Genomic DNA, 13,554 nt, shown 5'->3' on the forward strand with positions numbered 1-13,554 from the left:
ACAAAAATAACAAAAATATTTTATTAAGATGATGTTTATTTTTGAAAGCTGGAGTAGATGGGGTGAGGTTGTGGTCACACACCTCTCACTTCCAGCCTGCCACTCAGGGCTGGCGCTTCCATTAGGCGACCCTAGGCAGTTGCCTAGGGCGCCAGAATTCGGGGGGCGGCATTTTGTGCGAGCTCCACGGGGCGCATGGGAGCTTCAGATTCCGCTCCTGTCACGCCGCCAAAGAAGGACCTTCTGCCAATGTGCCGCGGAAAACAACGGCAGACAATTGAGCAGCTCAATGACTGTCACTGTCGCCTGTGGCGTTTTGGCGGAGGATCCTTCTTCGACGGCGCTATGGGAGTGGAACCGGAAGCTCCCACGCGCCCCGTGGGGAGTGCACAAAATGCCGCCTCCCAAATTCTGCCTAGGGCACCAGAAACCCTGGCGCCGCTCCTGCTGCCACTAGCCTACCCCTGAGCGCTCATTACATGCCCCTGGCATCAGGAGTAGTGGGGCGGTGGAGAGTTGCAAAGCTAGCATAGCCAGTCCTGTGCCTTCCCCATGGCAGGGTGATTTATGGCTTCTTTGCCGCTATGGCACACCCATGCATTTCCCCCTTGACTGACCAGTGGATAATGCTAGAGAAAGCAGTGTTACAAGATGTGTGTCTGACTCTCCTTGTAACAAGATAGGGTTGTGTGGTGGAGGGGGATTCCAAACCTAGTAATGACGGTTCTCAGGAGTCCTTGGGAAACTACTGGGCCCTCATATCTATCATATCATATCCTGGGCCCAGGACAGCTCAGAAGAACAATGTGCTGTCCATACACTGGCTAAAGTAATCAACATGATCCATTAGCTCATCCTTTTTACCCTTCTCTTGTGAAACATTCTCGAATCTGCATGGGAGGGAATCTGGTGAGAGGGCAAGAGGTCACAAGTGTCACATTAATGGAAGTGACTGTATGTTATCTACAGTAGTGCAGCTCAGGCTAAGAGTGCCAGCCTCCCCTGCTTCTCCTCTGGATACAAGATGACAACTGAGGATTACAAAAAACTGTGAGTGTACCAAGAGGAGCAGTGCACTGCTTATCCAACTACAGAGCCTCGCCTGGTGCATTTGCTTGCATGATGGAGCCACCTACTCAACCAGGCTGATCGCTTGGCTTGCTGAACATTCCACTGCCCTTCATTTTGAAAGAAGTTACTGTGTGGAGCTTTCTTCTGCATGGGGTGAATTTTGTTCTTAGTAAACCCAGTTGGGACAGGAGTCAGAAGCCTCCAAACTACCACAAGAGATGCTTGCTTTGCAGTATCTGTGGCCTGTCTGAAAGCAAGAAATGCAGAAATCTCATGTCTGGGCCTGCTGCCGGGCCACTGCCTGACTTTTCTGATCAAAGCAGGTTCTGGCTGAGCATTCAGCATTATCATCTGTTGAGGCTCAAGCCCTGTAAATCAGAAAACCTGGACAGGGATATGTTTTCACCATTGTGCATGGAAAATAAAAGTGCCTCTCCCATGAGTGAGGGTCAGGATTCTGGTGCCCTCCTTTAGGTGCTATACTGGCATCTACCCGTAAGTTATCTCATCATCTATGCTCACCTGGCTAAGGCTGCTTCAAAGTCTGTTATCCAGTGCCCATTGCTTTAAATTCTTTTATGACTAGATACAAAAGCAAAGCCATTAACATAGTTCTCCTCTTCTCTTGGATTCAGGGCTCCGTTCAATGTCAGGCAAATATCAGTGGAGTCAGATGAAGAGAAACCAGCCTTTTCCCCAGATGAACATAAGAAGAGGTACAAACTGCTGCAGCCAACATCTTTCCATGCAGGGGTTTTGGGGATTCAGTAGACACAACAGAAAGTATCTTTTCATCTTATCTACCAGCATCATGTGGGTCAAGTTTATGAAAACTTTAGCTGAGCCAGTCAGAATAATAATGCATTTCTATATACAATGCATCAATGCCCGAGGCCTCCGGGCTCCTAACAAAATATAATTAAAAGCCTGACATGATTCAAAATGACAGTATGACCCAATTAATTTCCTAGCGAGTGAGAGGAGGTGGGGAACCCATCAGCTACATACAGTCTATGTTGTGATGGGGCAAGGCCAGATGGCTACAGTAAAGTACTGAGAAACAGGTATGTTAGCCCCAGTCTAAACAAATCCCTAGGACCATGGCAACCAAATGGCAGTTGCTCCAGGTTAGTCAAGGCACCTAGAGCCAATTAAGACCTTTCTAGAAGGCAGTGGAAATAGCTATTTTAATTAGAACACCTGCAGCCAATCAGGGCAGGCTAATCAGGGCACCTGGGTTTAAAAAGGAGCTCACTCCAGTCAGGCAGGGAGGAGCCAGAGGAGAAGGAGTGCGAGTGAGGAGCAAGAAGGCAAGGAGCTGAGAGTGAGAGAGTGTACTGCTGGAGGATTTAGGAGACAAGCATTATCAGACATCAGGAGGAAGATCCTGTGGTGAGGATAAAGAAGGTGTTTGGAGGAGGCCATGGGGAAGTAGCCCAGGGAGTTGTAGCTGTCATGCAGCTGTTACAGGAGGTACTATAGACAGCTGCAATCCACAGGGCCCTGGGCTGGAACCTGGAGTAGAGGGCGGGCCTGGGTTCCCCCCAAACCTCCCAACTCCTGATCAGACACAGGAGGAGTTGACCCAGACTGTGGGGAAGATCACTGAGGTGCACAAATCTGCCAATAAGCGCAGGACCCACCAAGGTAGAGGAGGAACTTTGTCACAATGTGAATTGATTGAAAAAATGGTGTAAAGACTCAGGATTATCCTGGGAGTAAAGTGAGCAAGCCACTTTCTGTAGCCAGACCCGAGCTCCAGAATTCTAAGTCTGGATATTTTTGCATTTGGATCTAAATCCAGATCTGAACTTCCATAGCTTAGACTGAGCTCTAGCTTTCACATCACTTCCTCTGTAAGGCAGGACTTCCTGGAACACTGCCTCAGAAGCAATGAATCAGAGTTCCTGACATTTGAAATAATATTTTCAGAAATACCTTTTTCTGGCACGGGACTTTAGGAATGGAAACATATATTTTGGAAGACTTGTTGAAAGTCTCTGGGTAAGGATAAGAGGTAAAAAACAATGGTGATGTCATGGTAGGGGTCTACTACAGACCACCTAACCAAGAAGAAGAGGTGAATGAGGCTTTTTTTAAACAACTAACAAAATCATCCAAAGCACAGGACTTGGTGGTGGTGGGGGACTTCAGCTGCTCAGAACTACATCTGTTGGGAAAATAACACAGATTATCCAGCAAGTTCTAGGAATGTATTGAACATGCTTTCTTATTTTTGAAGGTGGAGAAAGCTACCAGGGGAGAGGTTATTCTAGATTTTATTTTGACAAATGAGGAACTGGATGAGAATTTGTAAATGGAAGCAGTTTGGGTGAAAGGAACCATGAAATGGAAGAGTTCATGATTATAAGGAATGGTAGGAAGGAGAAGAGCAAAATAAAGACAATAAATTTCAAGAAGGCAGACTTTAGCAAACTCAGGGAGCTGGTAGGTAAGATCCCATGGGAAACAAGTCTAAGGGGAAAACAATTGAAAACAGTTGTCAGTTTTTCAAAGAGACATTATTAAGGGCACAAAAACAAACTATCTCACTATGTAGGAAAGATAGGAAGTATGGCAAGAGACCACCTGGCTTAACCAGAAGATCTTCAATGATCTAAAAATCAAAAAAGAGTCCTACAAAAAGTGCAAACTAGGTGAAATTACAAAGGATGACTATAAACAAATAACACAAGTAGGTAGGGACAAAATTAGAAAGGCCAAGGCACAAAACAAGATCAAATAAGCTAGGCATAAGTGGTAACAAGAAACCATTTTACAAATACGTTAGAAGCAAGAGGAAGACCAAGGACAGGGTAGGGATGTTACTCAATGAGAGGAAAAAGACAATAACAGAAAATGTGGAAATGGCAGAGGGGCTCATTGACTTGTTTGTTTTGGTTTTCACCAAGAAGGTTGGTGGTGATTAAACTTCTAACATAGTGAATGCCAGTGAAAGTGAGGTAGAATCAGAGGCTAAAATAGGAAAGAGCAAGTTAAAAATTACTTAGATGTCTTCAAATCATCAGGGCCTGATGAAATGCATCCTAGAATACTCAAGGAGCTGACTGAGTTGATATTTGAGCCATTATCTTTGAGAAGTCATGGAAGACAGGAGACAGTCTAGAAGACTGGAAAAGCACAAATATAGTGTCGATCTATAAAAAGGGACATAAGGACAACCCAAGGAATTACAGACCAGTTAGCTTAACTTCTGTACCCAGAAAGATAATAGAGCAAATAATTAAATAATCAATTTGCAAGCATCTAGAAGGTGATAAGTAACAGCATGGATTTGTGAAGAACAAATCATTTCATATCAACCTGATAGCTTTCTTTGACAGGGTAGGCCTTGCGGATAGGTAGCAAGTGGTAGAAGGGGTATATCTTGACTTTAGTGAAGTTTTTGATACCATCTCACATGACTTTCTCATAAACAAGTTAGGGAAATCCAACCTAGATGGAGCTACTATAAGGTGGGTGAATAACTGGTTGGAAAACCATACCCAGAGAGTAGTTATCAGTGGTTTACAGTCATGCGGAAGGGCATAACGAGTGGGGTCCTGCAGGGATCAGTTCTTGGGCCAGTTTTGTTCAATATCTTCATCAGTGATTTAGATAATGGCATAGGGAATACACTTACAAAGTTTGCAGATGATACCAAGCTGGGAGGAGTTGCAAGTGTTTTGGAGGATAGTGTTATAATTCAAAATGATCTGGACAAATTGGAGAAATGGTCTGAGGTAAACAGTATGATGTTTAATTAAGACAAATGCAGAGCGCTCCACTTAGGAAGGAACAATCAGTTGTACACATACAAAATGGGAAATGCCTGCCTAGGAAGGAGGAAGATGGAAAGAGATCTCGGGGTCATAGTGGACCACAAGCTAAATATGAGTCAACAGTGTAACACTGCTGCAAAAAAAGCGAACATCATTCTGGGATATATTAGCAGGAGTGTGGTAAGCAAGACATGAAAAGTAAATCTTCTGCTCTACTCCACACTGATTAGGTCTCAACTGGAGTATTGTGTCCAGTTCTGGGTGCCACATTTTAGGAAAGATATGGACAAGTTGGAGAAAGTCCAGAGAAGAGCAACAAAAATGATTGAAGGTCTAGAAAACGTCCTGTGAGAGAAGATTGAAAAAAAACTGGGTTTGTTTAGTCTGGAAAAGAGAAGATTGAGAGGGGACATGACATTAGTTTTCAGGTACATAATAGGTTGTTACAAGGAAGGAGAAAAATTGTTGTTCTTATCCTCTGAGGATAGGACAAGAAGCAATGGGCTTAAATTGCAGCCAGGGAGGTTTAGTTTGGACATTAGGAAACATTTCCTAACTGTCAGGGTGGTTAAGCACTGGAACAAATTGCCTAGGGAGGTTGTGGAATCTCCATCATTGGAGATTTTTAAGAGCAGGTTAGACAAACACTCATCAGGGCTGGTCTAGATAATACTTAGTCCTGCCAGGAGTGGAGAGGACTGGACTAGATGACCTTTCGAGGTCCCTTGCAGTTCTATGATTTTGCTCACATTCCACTGTGGGCAAAAAACTGAGGTTGGGAGCACCCCATCCACATTTAGAGGTACCAAAATCTTCAAACGAATCTGTATAGACACACCTGCCCCATTCAGCAATCCAGTTGTGAAGCCCAGGCCCCACACTTTGTATTTGCATTGTTTTATTATGTACCATATTGCAACCTTTCATTGCCCTTGGACAGTAATCCCCTTGAGCTAGGGACTCTATTGATTGCTTGACACATATCACCCATTGCACAGAGCTACATACACGCCTAGCACAGTATAAATAGTATGAAGGTGGGAATTGATACCTGACCACCACGGTGATGGGTACAGAATAAATGGACAGATAGGCCATTGTTACTACCCTTAGCTCTTGCTTGATTTATGTTCTTTCCAGTGGAGTCTGGTACAAGCCTTCAGTGACTCATTCTCCTCTAGCCCCCTACCATCTCAGTCTCCTGCCTCCCAGCTTCATCACTGGAATGTGCTCTTTACTTCTGAGGGCATTCTGTGCCAAAAAAAATTAAAAGTCTGTGCACAATATTTTAAAAGTCTGCAAATTTTATTTGTCAAATAAATATGGAGACTCCAGCATGGCATTGGGAGCACAGGGCACTGGCTGCACAGATCACTGTGTAGCTCCCCCTCCCATCCCCAGGACATGGACTCAGCAATAAGGCTACACCCAACCTTGACACAGTGCAAGGACCGACCGGGCCTGCCCCAGTAACACCCCAGAGCCCTGCCCCTCCATGCCAGGTGCACCAGGTGCAGGCAGGATCCAAGTGTGGAGGGGCTTAGTGTGGGGGGAATCCAGGTGTGGGTTGAGAGGGCTCTGTGTGGGGCAATCTGGGTGCAAGCGGCTCAGTGGGGGATCTGGGTGCTGGGTGCATCTAGATGCACAGGGGCTTACTTGGGGGGTTCTGGGTGCAACGGTAATGGAACTCTGCAGGAGGATCCAGGTGAAGGTGGTTAGAGCTCAGCAGTGGGGTCTGAATGTAGTGGGGATAGAGGGGCAGCAGGGGGATCTTGGTTTGGGGGCTCAGTGCAGAGAGCTAGATGCTGGGGGAGTGGGGCTTATTGGGGTTGGGACCCAGGTGCAGTTGTTTGGGGCTCGGTAGGTTGGAGATCCAGGTGCTGGTGGCTCATCAGGGTGGTCCAGGTGCAGGGGGAGTGGGGCTCTTTGAGGGGGGGGAGTTCTGGGTGCGGTGTAGGTGAGGCTTGGTGGGAGGGTCTGGGTATGAGGGGGTCTGGATGCATGGGGGTTGGATGGATGGGGGGGATCAGCTCCCTGTACAGTGATCTCTCCCTCTGCAGCTGAGGAACGATGGGTGCAGGAAGAGCTTGTGGGGGTGGGGGAAGGGAATCTGGGGGAGGGCTGACATGGCCCCAGATGCCATGCAGGGGAAGATGAACTTCCATCCTCCCCAGCCCAGCTGGGACTAGCAGCTGAGCGCAGCACAGGGAAGGAGCCACCAGCCATATCTTTCCCAGTCCCGCCCCTGCCCCACAGTGATTTACCTCTCTGTCAGCTGCCCTGTGCACCCGAAAAATACTGCTGGGAAGGGTCGCATGACCGCTTTTGTGGCTTCCCTTTGCTTCCCTGTCAGAACGTCATTTTTCTGTGTGGAAACAAAGAAACCTGCAGGGGACATAAATTCTGTGTCTGCGCAGTGGCGTAGAATTCCCCCAGGGGTATCTCTTCCTTCCTTTCCAGGACAGAGGCAGCCAACAGTGTTCTGAGGCGCACAGCCAGCAGGGAGCGCTCTTACGTCCTCTCTGCTGCCAAGAAAAGCAATGGGTGAGTCTCATGGGATGGGTGAACAGAAAGGGAAACTATTAGCAAATGTTTCACAGGGACTTATGGGCCTGATCCACTGAAGGCAATGTGAGTCTTTCTTTTGGCTTCTATTGGCTTTGAATCAAGTCCTAACTGAGAAAAGTCCAAGGAACTGCAGAACTGGTCATATCCATTGAAGGACCTTTGAAGTGTTTCCCATCCAAGAGGGAAAGGAGCAAAAGAAAAACAGCCCGAAATCTTTGAAAAAATGATTCCTAACTGTCTAGAACCTACAACTAAGACCCATATTTTCAGGCCTGGCTGTTCAGAATATCCCAAGCACCTGTTTTCTCCAGCCCAGCTTTATTGCACCCTGGAGAGAGGGGCAGGGGCAGAAGGGGCTTGTAAACATTAGTTTGGGCCAAGGAATCTCCCACAAAGAAATTGGATTCCAAGCAGGATTTGCATCCAGTTTAGATAAGCTCCTTGGGGCAGGAACTGTCTTTTACCATATGTTATGAGCCCCCATCTCAGCGGCAGCTCCACTAACAGTAGTAGTGTAAGTATGCAGGAGATACTACTGGTGTAGGAAGCTCCTCTATCCACCTCTCCCCTGGGAGTTGTAAAGGTCAGTTCTACTGGTCAAAATAAGATTGATCTCCCAGGACAAGTGACTGCAATTTTTGCAGCTTAAAGGGCATCTTTTTCCCTCTTGGTCTAACTCTGGGTGGCACAATGAGGTGGCAGGGAGGCTGGCAGTGCCTGTGAGGGAATGGGAGAAGCAAAGAAGGAATGTGCCACAACAATGACATAAGATGGTGTAATTTACACAAGGGCAATAAGATAGTGTACCTTGCACTGATTTGGAATTCAGCTGGTGTGCAAACCAAATGCCATATATGTGGCTAGGAGGCAGAAGGATTTTGTGTGTAACAAGAAAAAAACTACTAAAAGAAAGGTGTCAAATAAGAGGGGGTGGCTTTATTTTACACCTTCTTATCAGATGCTTTTCCTGCTTTTGCCCCCTAGGTGTGTAAGTTACATTGGTTTTGCATGCCCACTCACTGCTAAGTCTGTGCGAACTGCATTACATGGCCCTAGATGTAAAATAGCATCACCCTTCAGGTCTCTGTCGAATTTGTCTCAGCATCTCCTGTGAGAACTGCCCACATGCCAGGTTTGCTCACTGGCTTCATGCAATCTTTGCCTTTGTATCTCTTTACAGAAGCCCAACACAAGAAGTACCACCCTTCATTGCCAAAAGGTGAGTCACTGGCTCTGTGCCCCAAAAATTACAGTAGAACTCCCCTTCTATGGTACCATCTCAGTGTAGTGGTTTCTACTAAGGGCTAGGGTTTGGCATTTCCATCTGGTGTGAAATTGGAGGCAGGGAAAAAGCCTAGACAGGCTGGACCCATCTGTCTGGGCTGACTTATACTGGCACTGGAAAGCTCCTCGTGGGACGAACACAGTGACTTAGGCTATCTCTACACTAGCACTTTCATCATTACAACTTTTTTCGCTCAGGGGTGTGAAAAAACACCCCCCTGAACAACAAAAGTTTTAATGACAAAAGCACAGAAGTGGACAGGACTTTGTTAGCGGAAGCTGTGCTGTCATCCTTGAAACTACCATCCCTCGTTGTAGGTGGCCTTGTTTTGTTGCCAGGAGACAAAATGGCTATACAGTGCACCTTACAACAGTGTGGCTGCACGCTTACAACAGCATGGCAGCCGTTATAAGATGCGCAGTGTAGACATAGCCCTAGATATTGAACTGGAAGATGACAGCCGTGGATTGTCAGGAATCCTGGAACTGTGGTTGGGAGATCCTGGGGACCCACTTCCCTTCGTCTTCAAGAAGAGATTGACCCCTGCAATCAGGGCCAGCATTGGGCTTTTAGCTTCCTGAGCAGTCAGTCCCACACAAAGAAAGACTATCAAGGTAAGGGTAAAGGCTTGCTTCATTCAGCCAGTTAACAACATATTCATTAAGTCCAGCTGTGGACTCTAGGGACAGAAGCAAAGTTTGACCCTAAGATGAGCAGAGAAAAATCCTACAGCATGAGGGGAGACGAAATAAAATGTTTGAACAAGTGTGTGTGCATCTGTGTGGAATGATGTGATGTTTGTGTCTTTATTTTTTATCCTGAAAGGGTTGAGATTGAGGAGGAAGGAGGACGACACATGAAGAGTCAGACCCTTCCGCCGTCATCAAGGTTTGGTCTTGGTGGCAAAAGGTAGTGTCCCTGACTCTGGATTACTCTGTGTGTGTTTGGGATGGGGTCCATTTTCCAGCTTGTCTTCCTATGTGACACTGAAGATAGTCGCTGGTGAAAGGTGACAGTCATTCCTACCACAGTTGATGATGGAGGGTCCCCTCCCACAAGAAGCACCAAGGATGGCTATGGCTGGAGATGGAACAGTAGGCAGGGTAGGCCAGAATTCTGAGGTGGCACTGAGCATTCTCTCTCTCAGGTGGTTGGCTAGTTCACATGCTCAGGGTCTAACTGTCCACCATATGTGGAGTTGGAAAGGAATTCTCCTCCAGCTCAAATCAGCAGTGACCTTGGGTGGGTTTTGCCTTCCTCTGCACTGCCGGGGATGCAGGTCACTTGCCAGGATTATCTGGGTGTCTCTCACTTCATCATTTCCCTGCTTATGCAGGGTTTTGGGCACTGATGCGTCTTAGTCCCTTCTATTCTCTGCCTGTGGCACATAATAGTCTAGTCTCCTGTGGTCTCCTCTACTTTGGTCTCATTTTGGGTTTAGCGTGTGGGTGCTGAGTGATGCTGGTGGCTTGTGTTCTGTGGGAGGGTAGAATAGATGATCTAGTGGGCCCTTCTGGCCTTAAACTCTGTTACAACCTTGGCCACCCCTGCTGAAGAGGGGAGGGGCCAAAAGAAACAGGTCAACTAATTCTAGGGGACAAAAGGGCAGGGGTGGGAATGGGGCCAAAGTAGGGTGACCAGACAGCACGTGTGAAAAATCGGGACAGGGGTGGGGGGTAATAGACCCAAAAATCGGGACTGTCCCCATAAAATTGGGACATCCGGTCACCCTAGGTCAAAGGGAGCCATTCTTACTTTTCCTAATGGGCTCCCGACTGCCTCCAGCAAGCTGTACATCTGCCAATCACAGTGGGAGAGATGCTTTGAGTTTGAGTCACTGTGGCTCCCTCCAGTGTTATACCAGAGCCCAGGCACAAAAGTAGCTAAAAAGCCAGACAAGGAGCTTTCCAGGTAAGATCATGCACACACTCTAAACTCACGTAATCACTGTGAAGTGTCAAGGCCGCATGCAATGAACATCAGGAACACTTGAGCTCCATTTTGATGCCTGTGGGAAGAGGGGAAGTGATCAGATCCAGAAGAACAGTTTATTCAGTGTTTCAGAAGTGTTCCTTGCACTGCTGCAGGGAGCAGACCTTCCCTCCATGTGCACGCATTTCTATCTGGCATGGAGTGTTCAGTGCAGCGCTGAGTGTCTTGGAAAGCAGGGGGGCATACACACTTGATCTTGTGTTTTATTAATTATTATTTATTGTGATTATCAGTGACAAAGTGGATGAGGAGAAGCCTGTTGGGACTTCTCCAGGTGAAGCAACAACATCCAAACCCACTCTGGCTACGGGCAGAAGGTAGAATTGCTGTGGAGTTTATTACATTAAATGAGTTTGCATGCCAGTGGGTGCTCCCAACTCATATGTACTTTATGTGGTCGTTGGTGCCACTTGCTATGCTATTGCCTTCACTAACTAACTCCACTGAAGAAGGAGTGGTTCCTCTCAGCATTGAGAAGGATGCTGCTCTGCCCAGTGAGGAAGCTGTGAGGCACTTAGTTTGTTTTACCCAGGAGTAGATGGGGGGGCTGCCAGCTTCCCTATATTCAGATCTCCTCTGCCCCAATCTCAGTTATACCTGCCGGTCCAGCTGAGATGGCTTGCTACCCATTTCTTTTATACAGATCTCCTCTGGCCTAGGTTATACCCTTTGTTTCAGAGATCCTTCTGTCCTTTCCTCAGATTCAAACTTCCCTGGGTGGAAGAAACTTATGTCCCATGTTAGTGGAGTTCTCTTCCCTCTCATGTTCACTGCTCAGAAGTTGTTTGCTATGACTTGGTTGGATCAAAAGAGGCTTCAGACCTATTTATTTGGCCTTTCCTTTTAAATTCTGTCTTCCTTTGCTATATAGAACTTCAATAACTATAGAGGACTTGGATGTACCATATGAGTTTGTGGTAGCATGTCTGGTTAATTGCAACTTTCTTTCTATATTCATCAGTGAAGAAAGAGTTATGAATGTCCTCAAGCCAATCCCTCAGAGTGAAATAAAGTTGAGAGTCACCTCCTCCCCAGAGAAAAGGTAAAGTTCAGACTGTGTTGATGATCCTTTAGTCAAGGTCCATGAATATATCTCCCTGTCTCATTACTGCAGCGAATGCATGATCACAGAGCACTGGCCATGGTGGGAGTTATCTGACATGGCCACTCCTACCAGTGCAATCATTCTGTGTGTGGGATAGTCTCCCCAAAGACAGAGGGGATCGCTGTTACCTGAGCTAGGCAGGGCAAAGAATGAAGAAAGATTACACTGTAGGGAACAATTGGCAGAGCGAGAAAATAGACACAGCAGCTGAACAGGTCCATGGTGGCTCTGATTTATATGATTAGCTTGAGCAGAGTGGACTATCCCCCAGTATATTTCTCTGTTTTTTCCTATGCACCCCTGTATTATATTTCAGCCAATTATGTTAGGCTACAGTACAAGTACTTCATAGTGAGTCTTACTTTTGGTTTTTTGTTACTAGTGACAAACCAGTTAAAGAGGAGCCTGACCTGATCTCCTGGGATGAATCGATTCCAAAAGCCACCACCATTTCCACAGGGGAAAGGTAGAGTCTGTATGAAACACCTTCCCTCCTCCTGCAGTGAAATGAGCATTGTGCAGAGAGTGAAATAGATGTTGTAAAACTCACATAGGCTCAACAGTAAGACTCACATATAACATAAGAAGGGAAAATCCCCACTTCATCCCACCAGGAAAATGGGGCAGCCTGACGTGAAGGTAGCATGGCAAGTAGCTAAATGCCTCTTCTACCCCTGGAGCACATTCTGTTCAGAAGTAGCTGTTGTGTGTGTTCTCCCCACATCTCTAATGAAAGCTGCTCACCACTGCCCTGCTTACCTTCAGCATAAGATCTGTGATGTAGCACTCATTTATATAGCTCATTTCAGCTAGCAGGATCTCAAATCAGGTTTGACTGACCTTATTCATGTGTGCTGGATAAAGAGAGGAGAGGAAGATGCAAATTGAAGCCCCTGTACTAGACTCATAGACCTTAAGGTCAGAAGGGACCCTTTTGATCATCTAATCTGACCTCCTGCACAATGCAGGCCATACAATCTCACCCATCCACTTCTATAACAACCCCCTAACCTAGTGTTACTATGAGAATTCACCCTGAGGGCAGGTGGTGTTTAAGACATTGCATGCCCTGGCAGTTTCCCCTCTTCCTTTCCCTCTCTCTCTGCCATCCCCTGATCCCCACTCAGAAGACTTTACTCATTTGTACAGTTTCCACCTTTAGGAGAAACAGCTGCCAACTCCAGCTCCCAGCAGCCTACTAGACTAGAGTAGCAACCTCCTTTCTCCGGGCCTGGCAGCTTAGAATATCAGAGTTGGAAGGCTTCCCAGAAGATCATCTACTTTAACCCCCTGCTCAAAGCAGGACCAATCCCCGGACAGATTTTTGCCCCAGATCCCTAAATGTCCCCCTCAAGGATTGAGCTCACAACCCTGGGTTTAGCAGGCCCATGCTCAAACCCCTGAGATCCCTCTCCCATAGCTCAGCTCTAGCAATCGCTGAGAAAGAACCAGAACTGTCAGATGAATCTAGTTTGCTTTAAATACCCAAGGGGAAGAGACAAATGGCTTGTAAGCCCCTTCAAATGGGTCCAGACCACCAGTAGAAACACCTGTATCATCCCCTTCCCCAACACTTCAACACTCCTGAAGGGGTAGATACCTCCTCTCAGCACAGCAAAGGGGATTAACCCCTTTCTTGCTAAGCAGAGATGGGGGAACATATACTCAGTCACATTTCCCTTCTGTGCCTAGGAGTTGTGTCTCCAGCTCAGGTGGGAGGCAGGTTGGTGATGCAGTGTGATGGAAGTTTG

General features: G+C 46.7%; 1 protein-coding gene across 4 annotated transcripts in view; it reads left to right on the top strand.

Annotated features, from left to right (window-relative positions):
- ZNF185 (zinc finger protein 185 with LIM domain) overlaps positions 1 to 13,554 on the top strand; it is a 101,272-nt gene that overhangs the window by 35,512 nt on the left and 52,206 nt on the right. For all 4 annotated transcript variants that reach the window (XM_032794600.2, XM_032794596.1, XM_032794598.1 and 1 more), the window contains exons 7-14: positions 970 to 1,050; positions 1,707 to 1,787; positions 7,314 to 7,397; positions 8,602 to 8,640; positions 9,532 to 9,615; positions 10,932 to 11,015; positions 11,660 to 11,740; positions 12,186 to 12,269. In XM_032794600.2, the coding sequence (XP_032650491.1) occupies positions 970 to 1,050; positions 1,707 to 1,787; positions 7,314 to 7,397; positions 8,602 to 8,640; positions 9,532 to 9,615; positions 10,932 to 11,015; positions 11,660 to 11,740; positions 12,186 to 12,269 (618 nt within the window). The remainder of the gene's footprint in view (positions 1 to 969; positions 1,051 to 1,706; positions 1,788 to 7,313; positions 7,398 to 8,601; positions 8,641 to 9,531; positions 9,616 to 10,931; positions 11,016 to 11,659; positions 11,741 to 12,185; positions 12,270 to 13,554) is intronic.

Source organism: Chelonoidis abingdonii, chromosome 8, assembly GCF_003597395.2.
Source record: "Chelonoidis abingdonii isolate Lonesome George chromosome 8, CheloAbing_2.0, whole genome shotgun sequence".
NCBI lineage: Eukaryota > Metazoa > Chordata > Testudines > Testudinidae > Chelonoidis > Chelonoidis abingdonii.